Source organism: Silene latifolia, unplaced genomic scaffold (assembly GCF_048544455.1).
Source record: "Silene latifolia isolate original U9 population unplaced genomic scaffold, ASM4854445v1 scaffold_57, whole genome shotgun sequence".
Lineage (NCBI taxonomy): Eukaryota > Viridiplantae > Streptophyta > Magnoliopsida > Caryophyllales > Caryophyllaceae > Silene > Silene latifolia.
In genome coordinates this window covers 7,143,769-7,161,728 of record NW_027413480.1, presented here as the reverse complement: position 1 = coordinate 7,161,728, position 17,960 = coordinate 7,143,769, and the positions used below count along the sequence as shown (strand labels likewise).

At 37.3% G+C, this 17,960-nt stretch overlaps 1 protein-coding gene across 1 annotated transcript; it reads left to right on the top strand.

Moving 5' to 3' along the window:
- Positions 1–11,102: 11,102 nt before the first annotated feature.
- Positions 11,103–16,811, top strand: LOC141639751 (uncharacterized). The gene is made up of 6 exons (XM_074448798.1): positions 11,103–11,913; positions 11,966–12,081; positions 12,370–12,550; positions 12,944–13,070; positions 13,159–13,301; positions 16,252–16,811. Exons 1-6 carry the CDS (start codon positions 11,103–11,105, stop codon positions 16,809–16,811), a joined length of 1,938 nt encoding a protein of 645 aa, XP_074304899.1.
- Positions 16,812–17,960: the final 1,149 nt, after the last annotated feature.

Sequence of the window (17,960 nt, the reverse complement as noted above, 5' to 3'; positions counted from 1 at the left end):
TACATCAAATCGTGGTGTATAGGGTCACAAAAGTGAAAACCCTTTTTGTATCTTAACAAGTTTATATTCTTATTTATAGTTTATGCACTTAATAGTCATAATTAAGTACAACTTTAAATCCAAAAACTAGATTGAGTACACAATTACTCTATCTCTCGACATTATTGTTGCTAGTCGTCATATTCTAATCATCATATGTATCAAGTACAATGATGAAAACCTCCACTGGTTTCTAATATTGACGAAGTGGTACTAGCAAAATTTATGTTTAATCAAATAAACATTTAAAGAAGAAGGTCCCATTAGATGTCCCACAACTAACTTGTTGATTCTTCAATAATTTGGGGCAGTTTCCTTTCTTGTGTCCAACATTTAAGACAATGGAAACTTTATTGGTCGGGATTGATAGGTTTAGTATCGTCATTCCTCAATGACTTTACTTTTAACAATACCTTGTATCAATTCCATTATTATCTTTACTTCTTGAACCTCGTCCTCATCTTAACGGTTTAAGAGAATGCTCCCACTCATTTCAACGAGTCTTTGCTTTGAGAAGCAAAATTGAATTCATGAAGATTACTCTTCATTTGTTCGTTTTAGTCTTAAAACTTTCATTGAAGTGGTTGCGTTATTTTGGTCAATTACGAATTCTGAAAATCTAATCACCAAAATAATTTATCGCTTCAAGGTACTTAATTCAATTAAGCATATGAAACATAGTCCATTGTAAGTAGAAGTGTTAGTCAAGAATCAAAAACCTGTTTGATAATGAATAACTTTAATCTATACTCTTTACAAGAGATCCTTAGCAATGGTTCGTTTGAGGTTTTAGAAGCAAATTCAAATTTTGTCTTTAGTTACGATGTTTTAATGGAGATTTGTATCAAAATCAAAATGATATCGTATATGAATTGTGGTAAAGAAATAGAACAATATAACAACGGAATAGTGGAAAACTTGACATTTATCGTTTTATTAATACCTGTAAACAACAAGTAAAGCATTTACATAGTGACCTCTACCCAACTATGATAAATGATTCCAAGACCCAAATTCATATTGACTTAGGCATGGTGGGGCCGATACATCCTTTATCAATATAACTCGGTGGATTAACGTTTAATCGATTCTACTTTTAGAACTCTTGGTCGATAATATTACATTAACATTTATCTTTAGCCCAAAACACATTCGACAAGGGCACGGTGGGGCCGATACATCCCTTATCGAAAACTTTTGTTGAGTTCAATCCAAATTTCGAATAAATGTGTCCATGATCCAAACCCACATTAACTTGGGCACGGTGTGGCCGATACATCCCTTATCAACATGAATTTGGTGGATTAACATTCATCACCCACTTCCCCTACGTAACAAGGTTTGTACCCCGGTGGGGCCGAGCGCACTCCCTCGCGAAATAGGTTTTCATGGTTTCTACTATTTAGTAAGGCTATGTCTCAATTAATTGTTTTAGCGAGAGGTCATGTCAATTTATTATCTATCACGTTTTAAGTGAACTAAAGCGGTGAACTACGATAATTTTAATTGACACGGTCGATAAACTCGATAAAATAAGGATGCATGTTTTAGTTATGGCGATTTAGCGATGCATGTGACATAAAATAAAATGCAAGCATAAAGATAAATAAATCCTAGTATGGCCTTTCCTAATATAGAAAAACTATTTAACTATTACATATTCGGAAACCAACTCCATTGGTCCCTTGATCTTCGGTTGAGGCACGCATCTCGAGGTAACACCGTCTTTATGTATCGCCATTCTTGAAGAAATCTTTTTTGGGAACTCCTAATGAATAAAATTACATAATAAATTACATAATTTCCTATTATACATTTGTAACTAAAATAAAAATAAATCTATTAAATTACAAAACGGTGATACGAGATCACAATAAATTTACAACCGAATCGATATTCCCATACATTTCGGGAAATACCAATTAAAATCTAAGGCCATACTAAGTAAAATTACATAATTCAAAATTACATAAATAAAAATTATGACAATCATAAAGAAAATGCAACATTATAATATGTATGAACATGCTCAATTTTATGCTAAATCGCCTTTAATTAGCCAATATCGTATATTACTCGGTTTTTACGGATTTGCGTGATTTCAACATTTTTATAATCACAAAAATACATAAACTCATATTTATGCATAAGTTAATTACCCTAACCTCTTAGGACTCAAAATTTAGTCTTCACTAATAATTTGACCATAATTAACCCAAATTTACAAAATTGTTCATAAAAGGACCAAAAATTACAAAAATAAGCCATAAACTTCAAATAAATCACAAAATTTCAAATAAATTCAAAATTTGAAATTTAAATTTATGAACATTCTGGAAAATTTCCATGACACTAATAATGTTCAAAATCTTAGGTTAAAAAATTTCGAAATTTTCCCGGAAAAACAATGTTGCGGTTTATCGATTTTTAATAAAATAATCATAAAAACATGGAAAAATTATAATCATTAACTTTTCAATTTTAGATCTGAAAAATATAATAAAATTCAATATTAGACGTTTTTTCTAAGTCATAGATTATGTTTTATTAATTTTTCACTAATAATGTCACTATTTATGCTATTTTTCTTCAAAAATCCATAAATCATGCAAAAAGACTTCTTTATAGCCAATTATTTTACACACATCTTGTAAAATTTCATGTGACAACATATTAATGTTCTATGACCATATTCGAAATTTAACTCATATTAACCTATTTTTCACCTAAATCCGAATTTAATAATGAAAAATTTATTTTTCGAGCATAACAAGTCCAAAAATTATGAAAATTTACAGGTTATCTCAAAATAATATATGTGACAACATATCCAAAAATAAACTGAAAATTCGAAGTATAGCTAATTTTAGACCAAAAATGACATTTTTACTCATAAAATCATATTTAAATGCCATTATTGTAAAATATGAACAATAAAAATCCGTAAAATTAACCAAAATATCCTAAAACATTTTAGGACCAGAAATATTAACATGCATGAATTAATTTCGTGATATCTCATAATAACACAAATTTTACAAGTTTTATTTGTTATTCTTATAACTCGGAAAAACTTTTAACCGATTTGCATGCAAACAACCGTGGCTCTTGATACCGATTGAAGGAAAAGTAGATCTTTATACACTAACATACTCATATATGTTTAAATTAATTTGTCATAAAATTAAATACGGATTTTATGCATGCAAACAATATGATAAAATAGAGGAGAAATCATGTCCTTACATTGGTGATTTCGGTTCAAAATGGGCACAAAAGAAATCTCCTTTTCTTTTGTTCTTGAGCTTTCCTTTATGGATGAACCAAGATCCAAGTGTAGGATCTCTCCCTAAGCTTTATACCCAAGGCTTTCTCTTAATTCAAATTAATATTATAAGCACTAGTATAATATTAATCTAGTAGAAAATTGACCCAAAATTATTATGAACACTTAATAATTTCGGTATTATGGAGAAGAATAATAGAGCTTTTTATCTCTCTAGAAATCTTATTTTGGATAAGTAAAGAATGAATAATGCTTGAATAATAATCTTAAGCATATAGTAAAAAGGAGAGGAAAAACCAAAATGTTTTTCCTCTTCTAAAAACCGGTTGGTGGGTTGGATAGGAGGGAGCCAATGCATGCAATTGTTGCTCTTAACAATAACCATAGGGTTGCATGGCTACTAAAGTAAACAATCATTATGTTTACCACTAATTTAAACAAACACAATCTTTGTGTACTATTAAAAGGAATGTGAGTGCAGTCTCTTTGAGAAATAAGCAAAATTTCAAGAATCTTAAAAATTGGGTGAGTCAGCTGGCTACTGCAATTAATCGGTTGGAGACTAGAGATTCTACTGCACTACCATCTCAAACGGTGGTGAATCCAAAGAATGTGAGTGCAGTCTCTTTGAGAAATGGGAGACAACTAGTGGAGGCTGAGAAAGTAAAAAGAAAAGTCAAGGAACCACTGATTCATGAAATAGAGGAAGAGATAGTGATCAAGGACGGTGAAGAAGCTTCTATTATTAAGGAGAAGGAGCAGATTCCCTCTTCTATACCGGTGGTGGAACCAGAGGTACCCTTTCCTGATGCACTTAAGAGGACTCACCACTTTGAGCACGACAAGGACATTTATGAGGTATTCCAGAAGTGTGAGGTAAACATTCCCCTTCTTAATGTTTTGAAAAGTATTCCTAAATATGCAAAATTCTTAAAGGAGTTGTGTACTATTAAAAGGAATAACATGTTGAAAGGGGTGAAAAAAGTGAAGGTTAGTGAACATGTGTCCGCTATGTTTCAAAGAAAATTACCTACTAAGTGTAGTGATCCGGGCATGTTCACTATCCCTTGCACCATTGGAAACACTAAGATTCAAAAGGCCATGTTAGATTTAGGAGCTTCTATTAATGTGATGCCTTACTCCTTGTACCAATCTATGAAACTTGGTCCTTTGCATGCTACTAGTGTTGTTATCCGATTAGGCGATATATCGAATGTCTACCCAAAGGGGATTCTTGAGGATGTGCTTGTTTTGGTTGATAATCTTATCTTACTTGCTGATTTTTATGTGCTAGATATGGAACATGATAAACATGTCGCTCCTATTCTGTTAGGTAGGACATTCTTGAAAACTGCTAGCACTAAGATTGATGTGTCGAGTGGGTCTATGACTATGGAGTCTAGTGGTCGTAGTGCGGTTTCACATCTATGATGCTATAAAAATCCTGATGACTACCACTCTTTGAATTTTATTGACATTATTGACCCTTTAGCCCAAGATTTCTTTGGTTTTAATGGTGATGATGAGTTGCAGGTAGCTTTGGAAAATAGTGTGGATGGTCAAGAGGTAGAATATGTTTTTTATGCTAACTTGAAGGAGGTTGTGGCCGACTTACATAAGTTGGAGGAGCTTCCTTTAGATTTTAATAATAAATTGCCACTAACAGTTCCTTCGGAGAAATTGTTGCCATCTGTTTTGCAGGCACCTGTGGTAGAACTTAAGGCTCTTCCTGAGCATTTGAAGTATATTTTCCTTGGTGAAGGAGAAACACTTCCTGTTATCATCTCTAGTAAGCTCACTGAGGAACAAGAAGCAAGGATGAAAGATGTGCTTGTGGAGAACAAACTAGCTATTGGTTGGACTATTGCCGACATCAAAGGTATTAGTCCAAGTACTTGTATGCACCAGATTCTGCTAGAGGATGATGCTAAACCGGTAAGGCAACCACAACGTTGATTGAATCCTCCGACGATGGAGGTTATGAAGAAAGAAGTTCTCAAATTGCTTTAAGTAGGTATGATTTATCCTATTTCTGATAGTAAATGGGTGAGTCCTACCCAAGTAGTCCCTAAAAAGTCTAGGGTGACCGTAGTTGAAAACAAAGATGGTGAGCTTGTACCCACTAGGATCCAAAACGTGTAGAGGGTTTGTATAGATTATCGTAGGTTGAATGCGGTAACTAGAAAAGACCACTTTCCTCTTCCCTTTATTGACCAAATGGTTGAAAGATTAGAGGGTAAGGCTTATTATTGCTTTCTAGATGGGTATTCAGGGTATTTTCATGTAGCTATTGCCCCTGAAGATCAAGAGAAAACCACATTTACTTGTCCGTTTGGTACCTTTGCGTATCGACGCATGCCTTTTGGACTTTGTAATGCACCTGCTACCTTTCAGCGATGTATGGTTTGCATATTTTATGAGTATGTTGAAAGTTTGATTGAGGTATTTATGGATGATTTTACAGTGCATGGTGATTCTTTTGATAGTTGTTTACACCATTTATCTGTTGTTCTTAAGCGCTATATTGATAGTAACCCTGTTTTGAATTCTGAGAAGTATCATTTTATGGTGGAAAAAGGTATAGTACTTGGACATGTTGTGTCTTCGAAAGGTATTGAGGTGGATAAAGGTAAGTTTCATACTATTTCTTCTCTACCTTACCCTACTAATGTTGTGGACATGGGCCACATGCACGCCAAGCCAATCTGTGGATGTACATCGGTCTCTTTGAAAGCCACGCTCGGCGGCGTAAAAATGCTTTCGACCGGATCGCTTTAGATCGGCCGTCAAAGGCCACGAAATGATGTTTGAGATGTTCGGAGTCGCCACCAAGCAATTATGGGATGCCTGGAACCCGTTCGAAATCCACTTTATACCTAGGTCAATCAAGGCAAAAAGCGGTGTTTGACATAGGTACTAAAGATAAGGACTCGTCCCCCTTTTAGCATTCTATGCCTAAAATGACTCTTATATGCCCTGGATAAGGCCATCAACTATCCAAAGGTTTTGAGTAAGGGGTGAGGGTACGTATTGGAAAGCCCTTTAATCGGACACCCAATCCCGCTTGCGTTAGCGGCCTCTACTGATCGATCGTGGTTGTTTAAGTGCAAAAGTTGATAAAACGGTGTAAATGCATGAATGCACATCCAAAAGTTTTAATCTAACATGTGAGAATTTCCTAAGTCGGTTTGTTAATCCAAATATCAAGTAGTTGATGTCGAGTTGGATTTAGATTGATTTGCATGTGAAAACGGAAATTAAACATCCATTTACCAAATTCGGATTATGATGCTTAACACGATCCATTTACTTGAAAAAGTGTGTTTAATGACAAAGTGTAAAAACATAAACTTGTCAATCTGATTCGTCACATATTCGGGTTAACCGTAATCGGGACCGTTCTAGACAAGTGCTAAAATGAGACAAAACAACGTCAGGCAGCCCCATTCGGGCGCGAGTCAATTGGCGAGGGAAGGGGCTCTGCCCAGGTTTATAAAAGATAAAAACAGGAGGCCCTGGGGCGCGAGCCATGAGCCGAACCAAGAGGCATCTCCTGGTTGTAAAAAGGTTGTTTAAAACCGTTTTTTGTGATTAATGATCTGCAAGCATGATTTCCACGACTCGGAATAATTACTATTATGTTAGTAATATTCGTTGTCGTATTTGCAAGTTTGAAAAACATAATAAAATGGTAAAAGGAAAATGTTTTATTTGAACTAATTATGTTAAGTTTAATTATTTGTAATTAGTCATGTTTGTCATCGTACTCGGATTAAACCGACATGGTATAAAGAACCAAGGATGATTATGAATTATGACTAATATGTTTGCAAATGTAAATAAATGAGAAAAATGGTAAATAAAATTTCAAGAATCTTAAAAATGGTGTTTGGGAGAGTACTAAAAATAACAGGAAATGGGATCGATATTCCAAGACCTATAATGAAGGATGGAAGGCTCACCCTAACTTTTGTTGGGGAAATTCTCAAACTGGGTCCATCATCTGGCCCTCCTAGAGGTCAGTTTCTCCAAAGACCACATGGACAACAATTTAATCAACTAGTGCCTCAACAAGCAGCTGAATAAGCACCACCGAGTTCATCAATGTCCACGGAAGATATGATTCGAGCTCTTACTCTCAGTGTTACCCAAGATAGATCTGCCAATAAGCAAAATTTCAAGAATCTTAAAAATTGGGTGAGTCAGCTGGCTACTGCAATTAATCGGTTGGAGACTAGAGATTCTACTGCACTACCATCTCAAACGGTGGTGAATCCAAAGAATGTGAGTGCAGTCTCTTTGAGAAATGGGAGACAACTAGTGGAGGCTGAGAAAGTAAAAAGAAAAGTCAAGGAACCACTGATTCATGAAATAGAGGAAGAGATAGTGATCAAGGACGGTGAAGAAGCTTCTATTATTAAGGAGAAGGAGCAGATTCCCTCTTCTATACCGGTGGTGGAACCAGAGGTACCCTTTCCTGATGCACTTAAGAGGACTCACCACTTTGAGCACGACAAGGACATTTATGAGGTATTCCAGAAGTGTGAGGTAAACATTCCCCTTCTTAATGTTTTGAAAAGTATTCCTAAATATGCAAAATTCTTAAAGGAGTTGTGTACTATTAAAAGGAATAACATGTTGAAAGGGGTGAAAAAAGTGAAGGTTAGTGAACATGTGTCCGCTATGTTTCAAAGAAAATTACCTACTAAGTGTAGTGATCCGGGCATGTTCACTATCCCTTGCACCATTGGAAACACTAAGATTCAAAAGGCCATGTTAGATTTAGGAGCTTCTATTAATGTGATGCCTTACTCCTTGTACCAATCTATGAAACTTGGTCCTTTGCATGCTACTAGTGTTGTTATCCAGTTAGCTGATATATCGAATGTCTACCCAAAGGGGATTCTCGAGGATGTGCTTGTTTTGGTTGATAATCTTATCTTACTTGCTGATTTTTATGTGCTAGATATGGAACATGATAAACATGTCGCTCCTATTCTGTTAGGTAGGACATTCTTGAAAACTGCTAGCACTAAGATTGATGTGTCGAGTGGGTCTATGACTATGGAGTCTAGTGGTCAGGTAGTGCAGTTTCACATCTATGATGCTATAAAAATCCTGATGACTACCACTCTTTGAATTTTATTGACATTATTGACCCTTTAGCCCAAGATTTCTTTGGTTTTAATGGTGATGATGAGTTGCAGGTAGCTTTGGAAAATAGTGTGGATGGTCAAGAGGTAGAATATGTTTTTTATGCTAACTTGAAGGAGGTTGTGGCCGACTTACATAAGTTGGAGGAGCTTCCTTTAGATTTTAATAATAAATTGCCACTAACAGTTCCTTCGGAGAAATTGTTGCCATCTGTTTTGCAGGCACCTGTGGTAGAACTTAAGGCTCTTCCTGAGCATTTGAAGTATATTTTCCTTGGTGAAGGAGAAACACTTCCTGTTATCATCTCTAGTAAGCTCACTGAGGAACAAGAAGCAAGGATGAAAGATGTGCTTGTGGAGAACAAACTAGCTATTGGTTGGACTATTGCCGACATCAAAGGTATTAGTCCAAGTACTTGTATGCACCAGATTCTGCTAGAGGATGATGCTAAACCGGTAAGGCAACCACAACGTTGATTGAATCCTCCGACGATGGAGGTTATGAAGAAAGAAGTTCTCAAATTGCTTTAAGTAGGTATGATTTATCCTATTTCTGATAGTAAATGGGTGAGTCCTACCCAAGTAGTCCCTAAAAAGTCTAGGGTGACCGTAGTTGAAAACAAAGATGGTGAGCTTGTACCCACTAGGATCCAAAACGTGTAGAGGGTTTGTATAGATTATCGTAGGTTGAATGCGGTAACTAGAAAAGACCACTTTCCTCTTCCCTTTATTGACCAAATGGTTGAAAGATTAGAGGGTAAGGCTTATTATTGCTTTCTAGATGGGTATTCGTGGTATTTTCATGTAGCTATTGCCCCTGAAGATCAAGAGAAAACCACATTTACTTGTCCGTTTGGTACCTTTGCGTATCGACGCATGCCTTTTGGACTTTGTAATGCACCCGCTACCTTTCAAATGATGTATGGTTTGCATATTTTATGAGTATGTTGAAAGTTTGATTGAGGTATTTATGGATGATTTTACATTGCATGGTGATTCTTTTGATAGTTGTTTACACCATTTATCTGTTGTTCTTAAGCGCTATATTGATAGTAACCCTGTTTTGAATTCTGAGAAGTATCATTTTATGGTGGAAAAAGGTATAGTACTTGGACATGTTGTGTCTTCGAAAGGTATTGAGGTGGATAAAGGTAAGTTTCATACTATTTCTTCTCTACCTTACCCTACTAATGTTGTGGACATGGGCCACATGCACGCCAAGCCAATCTGTGGATGTACATCGGTCTCTTTGAAAGCCACGCTCGGCGGCGTAAAAATGCTTTCGACCGGATCGCTTTAGATCGGCCGTCAAAGGCCACGAAATGATGTTTGAGATGTTCAGAGTCGCCACCAAGCATTTATGGGATGCCTGGAACCCGTTCAAATCCACTTTATACCTAGGTCAATCAAGGCAAAAAGCGGTGTTTGACATAGGTACTAAAGATAAGGACTCGTCCCCCTTTTAGCATTCTATGCCTAAAATGACTCTTATATGCCCTGGATAAGGCCATCAACTATCCAAAGGTTTTGAGTAAGGGGTGAGGGTACGTATTGGAAAGCCCTTTAATCGGACACCCAATCCCGCTTGCGTTAGCGGCCTCTACTGATCGATCGTGGTTGTTTAAGTGCAAAAGTTGATAAAACGGTGTAAATGCATGAATGCACATCCAAAAGTTTTAATCTAACATGTGAGAATTTCCTAAGTCGGTTTGTTAATCCAAATATCAAGTAGTTGATGTCAAGTTGGATTTAGATTGATTTGCATGTGAAAACGGAAATTAAACATCCATTTACCAAATTCGGATTATGATGCTTAACACGATCCATTTACTTGAAAAAGTGTGTTTAATGACAAAGTGTAAAAACATAAACTTGTCAATCTGATTCGTCACATATTCGGGTTAACCGTAATCGGGATCGTTCTAGACAAGTGCTAAAATGAGACAAAACAACGTCAGGCAGCCTCATTCGGGCGCGAGTCAATTGGCGAGGGAAGGGGCTCTGCCCAGGTTTATAAAAGATAAAAACAGGAGGCCCTGGGGCGCGAGCCATGAGCCGAACCAAGAGGCATCTCCTGGTTGTAAAAAGGTTGTTTAAAACCGTTTTTTGTGATTAATGATCTGCAAGCATGATTTCCACGACTCAGAATAATTACTATTATGTTAGTAATATTCGTTGTCGTATTTGCAAGTTTGAAAAACATAATAAAATGGTAAAAGGAAAATGTTTTATTTGAACTAATTATGTTAAGTTTAATTATTTGTAATTAGTCATGTTTGTCATCGTACTCGGATTAAACCGACATGGTATAAAGAACCAAGGATGATTATGAATTATGACTAATATGTTTGCAAATGTAAATAAATGAGAAAAATGGTAAATAAAATTTCAAGAATCTTAAAAATGGTGTTTGGGAGAGTACTAAAAATAACAGGAAATGGGATCGATATTCCAAGACCTATAATGAAGGATGGAAGGCTCACCCTAACTTTTGTTGGGGAAATTCTCAAACTGGTCCATCATCTGGCCCTCCTAGAGGTCAGTTTCTCCAAAGACCACATGGACAACAATTTAATCAACTAGTGCCTCAACAAGCAGCTGAATAAGCACCACCGAGTTCATCAATGTCCACGGAAGATATGATTCGAGCTCTTACTCTCAGTGTTACCCAAGATAGATCTGCCAATAAGCAAAATTTCAAGAATCTTAAAAATTGGGTGAGTCAGCTGGCTACTGCAATTAATCGGTTGGAGACTAGAGATTCTACTGCACTACCATCTCAAACGGTGGTGAATCCAAAGAATGTGAGTGCAGTCTCTTTGAGAAATGGGAGACAACTAGTGGAGGCTGAGAAAGTAAAAAGAAAAGTCAAGGAACCACTGATTCATGAAATAGAGGAAGAGATAGTGATCAAGGACGGTGAAGAAGCTTCTATTATTAAGGAGAAGGAGCAGATTCCCTCTTCTATACCGGTGGTGGAACCAGAGGTACCCTTTCCTGATGCACTTAAGAGGACTCACCACTTTGAGCACGACAAGGACATTTATGAGGTATTCCAGAAGTGTGAGGTAAACATTCCCCTTCTTAATGTTTTGAAAAGTATTCCTAAATATGCAAAATTCTTAAAGGAGTTGTGTACTATTAAAAGGAATAACATGTTGAAAGGGGTGAAAAAAGTGAAGGTTAGTGAACATGTGTCCGCTATGTTTCAAAGAAAATTACCTACTAAGTGTAGTGATCCGGGCATGTTCACTATCCCTTGCACCATTGGAAACACTAAGATTCAAAAGGCCATGTTAGATTTAGGAGCTTCTATTAATGTGATGCCTTACTCCTTGTACCAATCTATGAAACTTGGTCCTTTGCATGCTACTAGTGTTGTTATCCGAGTTAGGCGATATATCGAATGTCTACCCAAAGGGGATTCTCGAGGATGTGCTTGTTTTGGTTGATAATCTTATCTTACTTGCTGATTTTTATGTGCTAGATATGGAACATGATAAACATGTCGCTCCTATTCTGTTAGGTAGGACATTCTTGAAAACTGCTAGCACTAAGATTGATGTGTCGAGTGGGTCTATGACTATGGAGTCTAGTGGTCAGGTAGTGCAGTTTCACATCTATGATGCTATAAAAATCCTGATGACTACCACTCTTTGAATTTTATTGACATTATTGACCCTTTAGCCCAAGATTTCTTTGGTTTTAATGGTGATGATGAGTTGCGGCTTTGGAAAATAGTGTGGATGGTCAAGAGGTAGAATATGTTTTTTATGCTAACTTGAAGGAGGTTGTGGCCGACTTACATAAGTTGGAGGAGCTTCCTTTAGATTTTAATAATAAATTGCCACTAACAGTTCCTTCGGAGAAATTGTTGCCATCTTTTTGCAGGCACACTGTGTGGTAGAACTTAAGGCTCTTCCTGAGCATTTGAAGTATATTTTCCTTGGTGAAGGAGAAACACTTCCTGTTATCATCTCTAGTAAGCTCACTGAGGAACAAGAAGCAAGGATGAAAGATGTGCTTGTGGAGAACAAACTAGCTATTGGTTGGACTATTGCCGACATCAAAGGTATTAGTCCAAGTACTTGTATGCACCAGATTCTGCTAGAGGATGATGCTAAACCGGTAAGGCAACCACAACGTTGATTGAATCCTCCGACGATGGAGGTTATGAAGAAAGAAGTTCTCAAATTGCTTTAAGTAGGTATGATTTATCCTATTTCTGATAGTAAATGGGTGAGTCCTACCCAAGTAGTCCCTAAAAAGTCTAGGGTGACCGTAGTTGAAAACAAAGATGGTGAGCTTGTACCCACTAGGATCCAAAACGTGTAGAGGGTTTGTATAGATTATCGTAGGTTGAATGCGGTAACTAGAAAAGACCACTTTCCTCTTCCCTTTATTGACCAAATGGTTGAAAGATTAGAGGGTAAGGCTTATTATTGCTTTCTAGATGGGTATTCAGGGTATTTTCATGTAGCTATTGCCCCTGAAGATCAAGAGAAAACCACATTTACTTGTCCGTTTGGTACCTTTGCGTATCGACGCATGCCTTTTGGACTTTGTAATGCACCTGCTACCTTTCAAATGATGTATGGTTTGCATATTTTATGAGTATGTTGAAAGTTTGATTGAGGTATTTATGGATGATTTTACAGTGCATGGTGATTCTTTTGATAGTTGTTTACACCATTTATCTGTTGTTCTTAAGCGCTATATTGATAGTAACCCTGTTTTGAATTCTGAGAAGTATCATTTTATGGTGGAAAAAGGTATAGTACTTGGACATGTTGTGTCTTCGAAAGGTATTGAGGTGGATAAAGGTAAGTTTCATACTATTTCTTCTCTACCTTACCCTACTAATGTTGTGGACATGGGCCACATGCACGCCAAGCCAATCTGTGGATGTACATCGGTCTCTTTGAAAGCCACGCTCGGCGGCGTAAAAATGCTTTCGACCGGATCGCTTTAGATCGGCCGTCAAAGGCCACGAAATGATGTTTGAGATGTTCGGAGTCGCCACCAAGCAATTATGGGATGCCTGGAACCCGTTCGAAATCCACTTTATACCTAGGTCAATCAAGGCAAAAAGCGGTGTTTGACATAGGTACTAAAGATAAGGACTCGTCCCCCTTTTAGCATTCTATGCCTAAAATGACTCTCATATGCCCTGGATAAGGCCATCAACTATCCAAAGGTTTTGAGTAAGGGGTGAGGGTACGTATTGGAAAGCCCTTTAATCGGACACCCAATCCCGCTTGCGTTAGCGGCCTCTACTGATCGATCGTGGTTGTTTAAGTGCAAAAGTTGATAAAACGGTGTAAATGCATGAATGCACATCCAAAAGTTTTAACCTAACATGTGAGAATTTCCTAAGTCGGTTTGTTAATCCAAATATCAAGTAGTTGATGTCGAGTTGGATTTAGATTGATTTGCATGTGAAAACGGAAATTAAACATCCATTTACCAAATTCGGATTATGATGCTTAACACGATCCATTTACTTGAAAAAGTGTGTTTAATGACAAAGTGTAAAAACATAAACTTGTCAATCTGATTCGTCACATATTCGGGTTAACCGTAATCGGGATCGTCCTAGACAAGTGCTAAAATGAGACAAAACAACGTCAGGCAGCCCCATTCGGGCGCGAGTCTATTGGCGAGGGAAGGGGCTCTGCCCAGGTTTATAAAAGATAAAAACAGGAGGCCCTGGGGCGCGAGCCATGAGCCGAACCAAGAGGCATCTCCTGGTTGTAAAAAGGTTGTTTAAAACCGTTTTTTGTGATTAATGATCTGCAAGCATGATTTCCACGACTCGGAATAATTACTATTATGTTAGTAATATTCGTTGTCGTATTTGCAAGTTTGAAAAACATAATAAAATGGTAAAAGGAAAATGTTTTATTTGAACTAATTATGTTAAGTTTAATTATTTGTAATTAGTCATGTTTGTCATCGTACTCGGATTAAACCGACATGGTATAAAGAACCAAGGATGATTATGAATTATGACTAATATGTTTGCAAATGTAAATAAATGAGAAAAATGGTAAATAAAATAAAAGGGGGTTAAAATACCCTTTAATTTGTAATTAACCAATAATATCATCGAGTCACGGGATAAACCATCATGGTATAAAGAACCAAGGATGATTCTTGTAATGGTCAAAATATGTTTATCATAAAAATGAAATAAAATGGTAAATAAAAGAAAATAATTTCCTTTAAAATGTAATTAACCAATTAATATCACCGAGTCACGGATTAAACCGTCATGGTATATGGAATCAAGGGTGATTATAATTTATGGCTAAAAAGTTTGTCATAAAAATTATTTGAAACATTTGAAATGGTAAAAACCGATTGCAAACAAGAAATGAAATAAAGAGGAAAGACGAGAACAAACACGTTTGAGTCTTACCCGAAAACCCACAAGAGGCGCGAGCCACTTTGCATAGCAAAGGGCTTCTGTCTCGGGCCAAAACTCGGTTTTGGCTCGTCTAACCTATATTTGAATCGTGTTATGCATCGTTCATGCTTATAAAGTTATGAAAACATTAAAGCCATGAAATAAATAAGTTGTTTACACCCTCAAACTTACGTGTATTGATGTTTGCGTGGTAGACGACTTTAGAGACGGTTTTCTCGTTGTGACTACTCGCGATCAAAGAAGTTTAAAAACGTGCCTTAAAAAATGATTTAGTTTTGAAAATATGTTGAAAATATATTAATTAAAACATGTTGATTGATGTTGAGTTGGTCGAATGGGTCGGTCGAATGCACGGCGACGGTACCAAACAATATGTGTAAGGCTTGTGTTTACGTTCGGTAGGTCGTAAACACGTGTCGATTTTGTGACTTAGGAAGTCGAGTATAGAAGTTTAAGGGAGAAATAGGGGGCGGACTCTCGCGTCAGTTTTATGGTGTGTGATGGTGGGTATTTATAGAGAAATGTGGGATGGTAGGTCGGTTGAGTTTGCTTAGAGGCTAAGCAGACACCTGCTTTAGGCGCGAGCTACCTTGTGATTGAAAGGGGTGTACTGTCCCTTTCAATTTGGACGTGGCCTTTGCTCTATCTATTATTTGGTTGGTTTGATTTGTGGTAATCGAATAGGATGTCGTGTAACAATATGGGCACCTAATAAGATGATTTTGGGTGTTACTTGAGGTAGGTGTTTTGTGTCCTTGACTCGGGTTTGACCCGTGTGAGTCGGGATTTGAATTTCGAGTTGGTTTTTGGCTCGGTGTCAGTTTTGACTCTAATTAGGGTCATTTTAATGAAAATGACATGATAAAGACATTCATGGCATTATTTTTGACATTTTAGATTTGGGTTGACTCGGGTTGACTCAGGTTGACTCGAGTTGCGGGTTTCTGAGTCGCTTTTGGGTCCGAAGACGGTTTTGACTCTAGTTAGAGTCATTTTAATGGAAATGACATGATAAAGACATTCATGACATTATTTTTGACATTCGAGAATTGGGTTGACTCGGGTTGACTCAGGTTGACTCGAGTTGCGGGTTTCTGAGTCGGTTTTAGGTCCGAAGACGTAACTCTAAATAGTGTTATTTTAATGCAAATGAAGATAGAAAACCATTTATGAAATCATTTTTCATATTCGAGTAGTGCATTAAACCGTCTCATGTATAGCCAATCCACGCACGCATATCAAAAACACGTTACAGTCCGATCATCATCGGGTGGTTTTTGGAAGGTGCAGATATTGGGTATCTACAAATGTCCGTGAAGTTTGAACTTTTCTTGGCCATGCAGGTTTCTACCGCAGGTTCATAAAAGATTTCTCTAAGATCGCTTCACCCTTATGCAAGCTGTTGCAAAAGGAGACAGATTTCATCTTTGACAAGGCTTGTAAGGAGACTTTTGACGAGTTGAAAGGTAGGCTTACCTCCGCTCCAATTATTCAAGCGCCGGATTGGTCTCTTCCCTTTGAGATCATGTGTGACGCGAGTGATTATGCTTTGGGAGCGGTGTTGGGTCAAAATAATGGGAGGGATTCCCATGTTATTCATTATGCATCCATGACCCTAAATGAAGCACAACGGAATTACACCACGACTGAAAAGGAGCTTCTAGCAATTTTTTTTTATATGGAGAAATTCCGATCCTATTTACTTGGTACTAAAGTGGTGGTATTTTCAGATCATGAAGCTCTACACTATTTGATGGCAAAGAAAGAGTCTAAGCCGAGGTTGATAAGATGGATTTTATTGCTTAGTGAATTTGATTTGGAGTTGAAAGATAAGAAGGGAGCAGAAAATGTTGTAGCGGATCATTTAAGCCGATTGGTGGATGTTGATGTGAATCTGATGTGACCATAATTAGAGCATATTTAGTCCCCGAATTAGCCTTGTTCCCTTGCTTTTTAGTGCATATTTGGGTCATTTATTGTCTTTAGTCCTTTGTTTTGCATATTCTTTGAGGTTTTGATCCCTTGGTAGGAAAGGAGTTCAAACCTTGCATTTTCATGGCAAAACGAGACTAAATTGATTGAATTCAATGACCAAGCATCAAGGAGAGACAAGAGTATAAGGCCTTTGTACATACTATAGTAGATGGGCAATGATGAGAAAAGATCCTTGCATCCCCGAGGAAATCCCCAAGGATCTTATGAAGAAAAAGGAAGAAAAGAAGAAGAAACAAGACTGCCCAGCAATCCGTGCGTCTTCCCCAGAAGACGCCCGTCTCCACCACCACAATCCGTGCGTCTTCTGTAACACCCCGATTTATGAAGGAGCCTTTATCAAGACATTCCCTAATAAACCGGACTGTTACCATCTCGGTTTCCCGAGGAAGTGAATAACAAATTTAACTCCAAGGCAAATTATATAATTACCTTAACTTAATTATTACAAAACCTCTTTTACATCAAATTACAAAGAACTAACATAAACAAAAGTGAAAGTCTTCTAAATGATGATCTAGCTACTAAGTCTTCTGATCCAGTGTCTCACGCCCATCAAGCTCCCGTCCTATCTCTTAAACCTGTCAAGTCTGCTCCCCAATATTTGGATCGTCGCAGGTGTTCACGAATACACAGGGTCAACCACGAGGTTGAGTTGGGAATACAATGAAACAACAAAGTATGATATGCATGCTCCTCCGTCACCTCCATCTCCATCTCAACTCATATCTCATAACCCGGACAACCCACCATACCGATCCCCTAGACTATATATCGACCGTAGCCGATCCGCTACCAGCACTGAGGACACCAGGGCAAGTCCTGCAGAACCCGCCTGGGCCTTATCACAACATCATCATCACCACACCCCATCACCACAACATCCTCCATCTCCAATGCATATGAATGCTCAAGAAATTAATGCAACACAATATGTATATCATTGAACTGGTAAATCATAGAATCATGCCTGGTTCATCAAATGTTGTGATAATATACTCAATACGATCAATTCAGTCAAGCACATTCCAGGATATGAATCATAACATGAATCAACAAC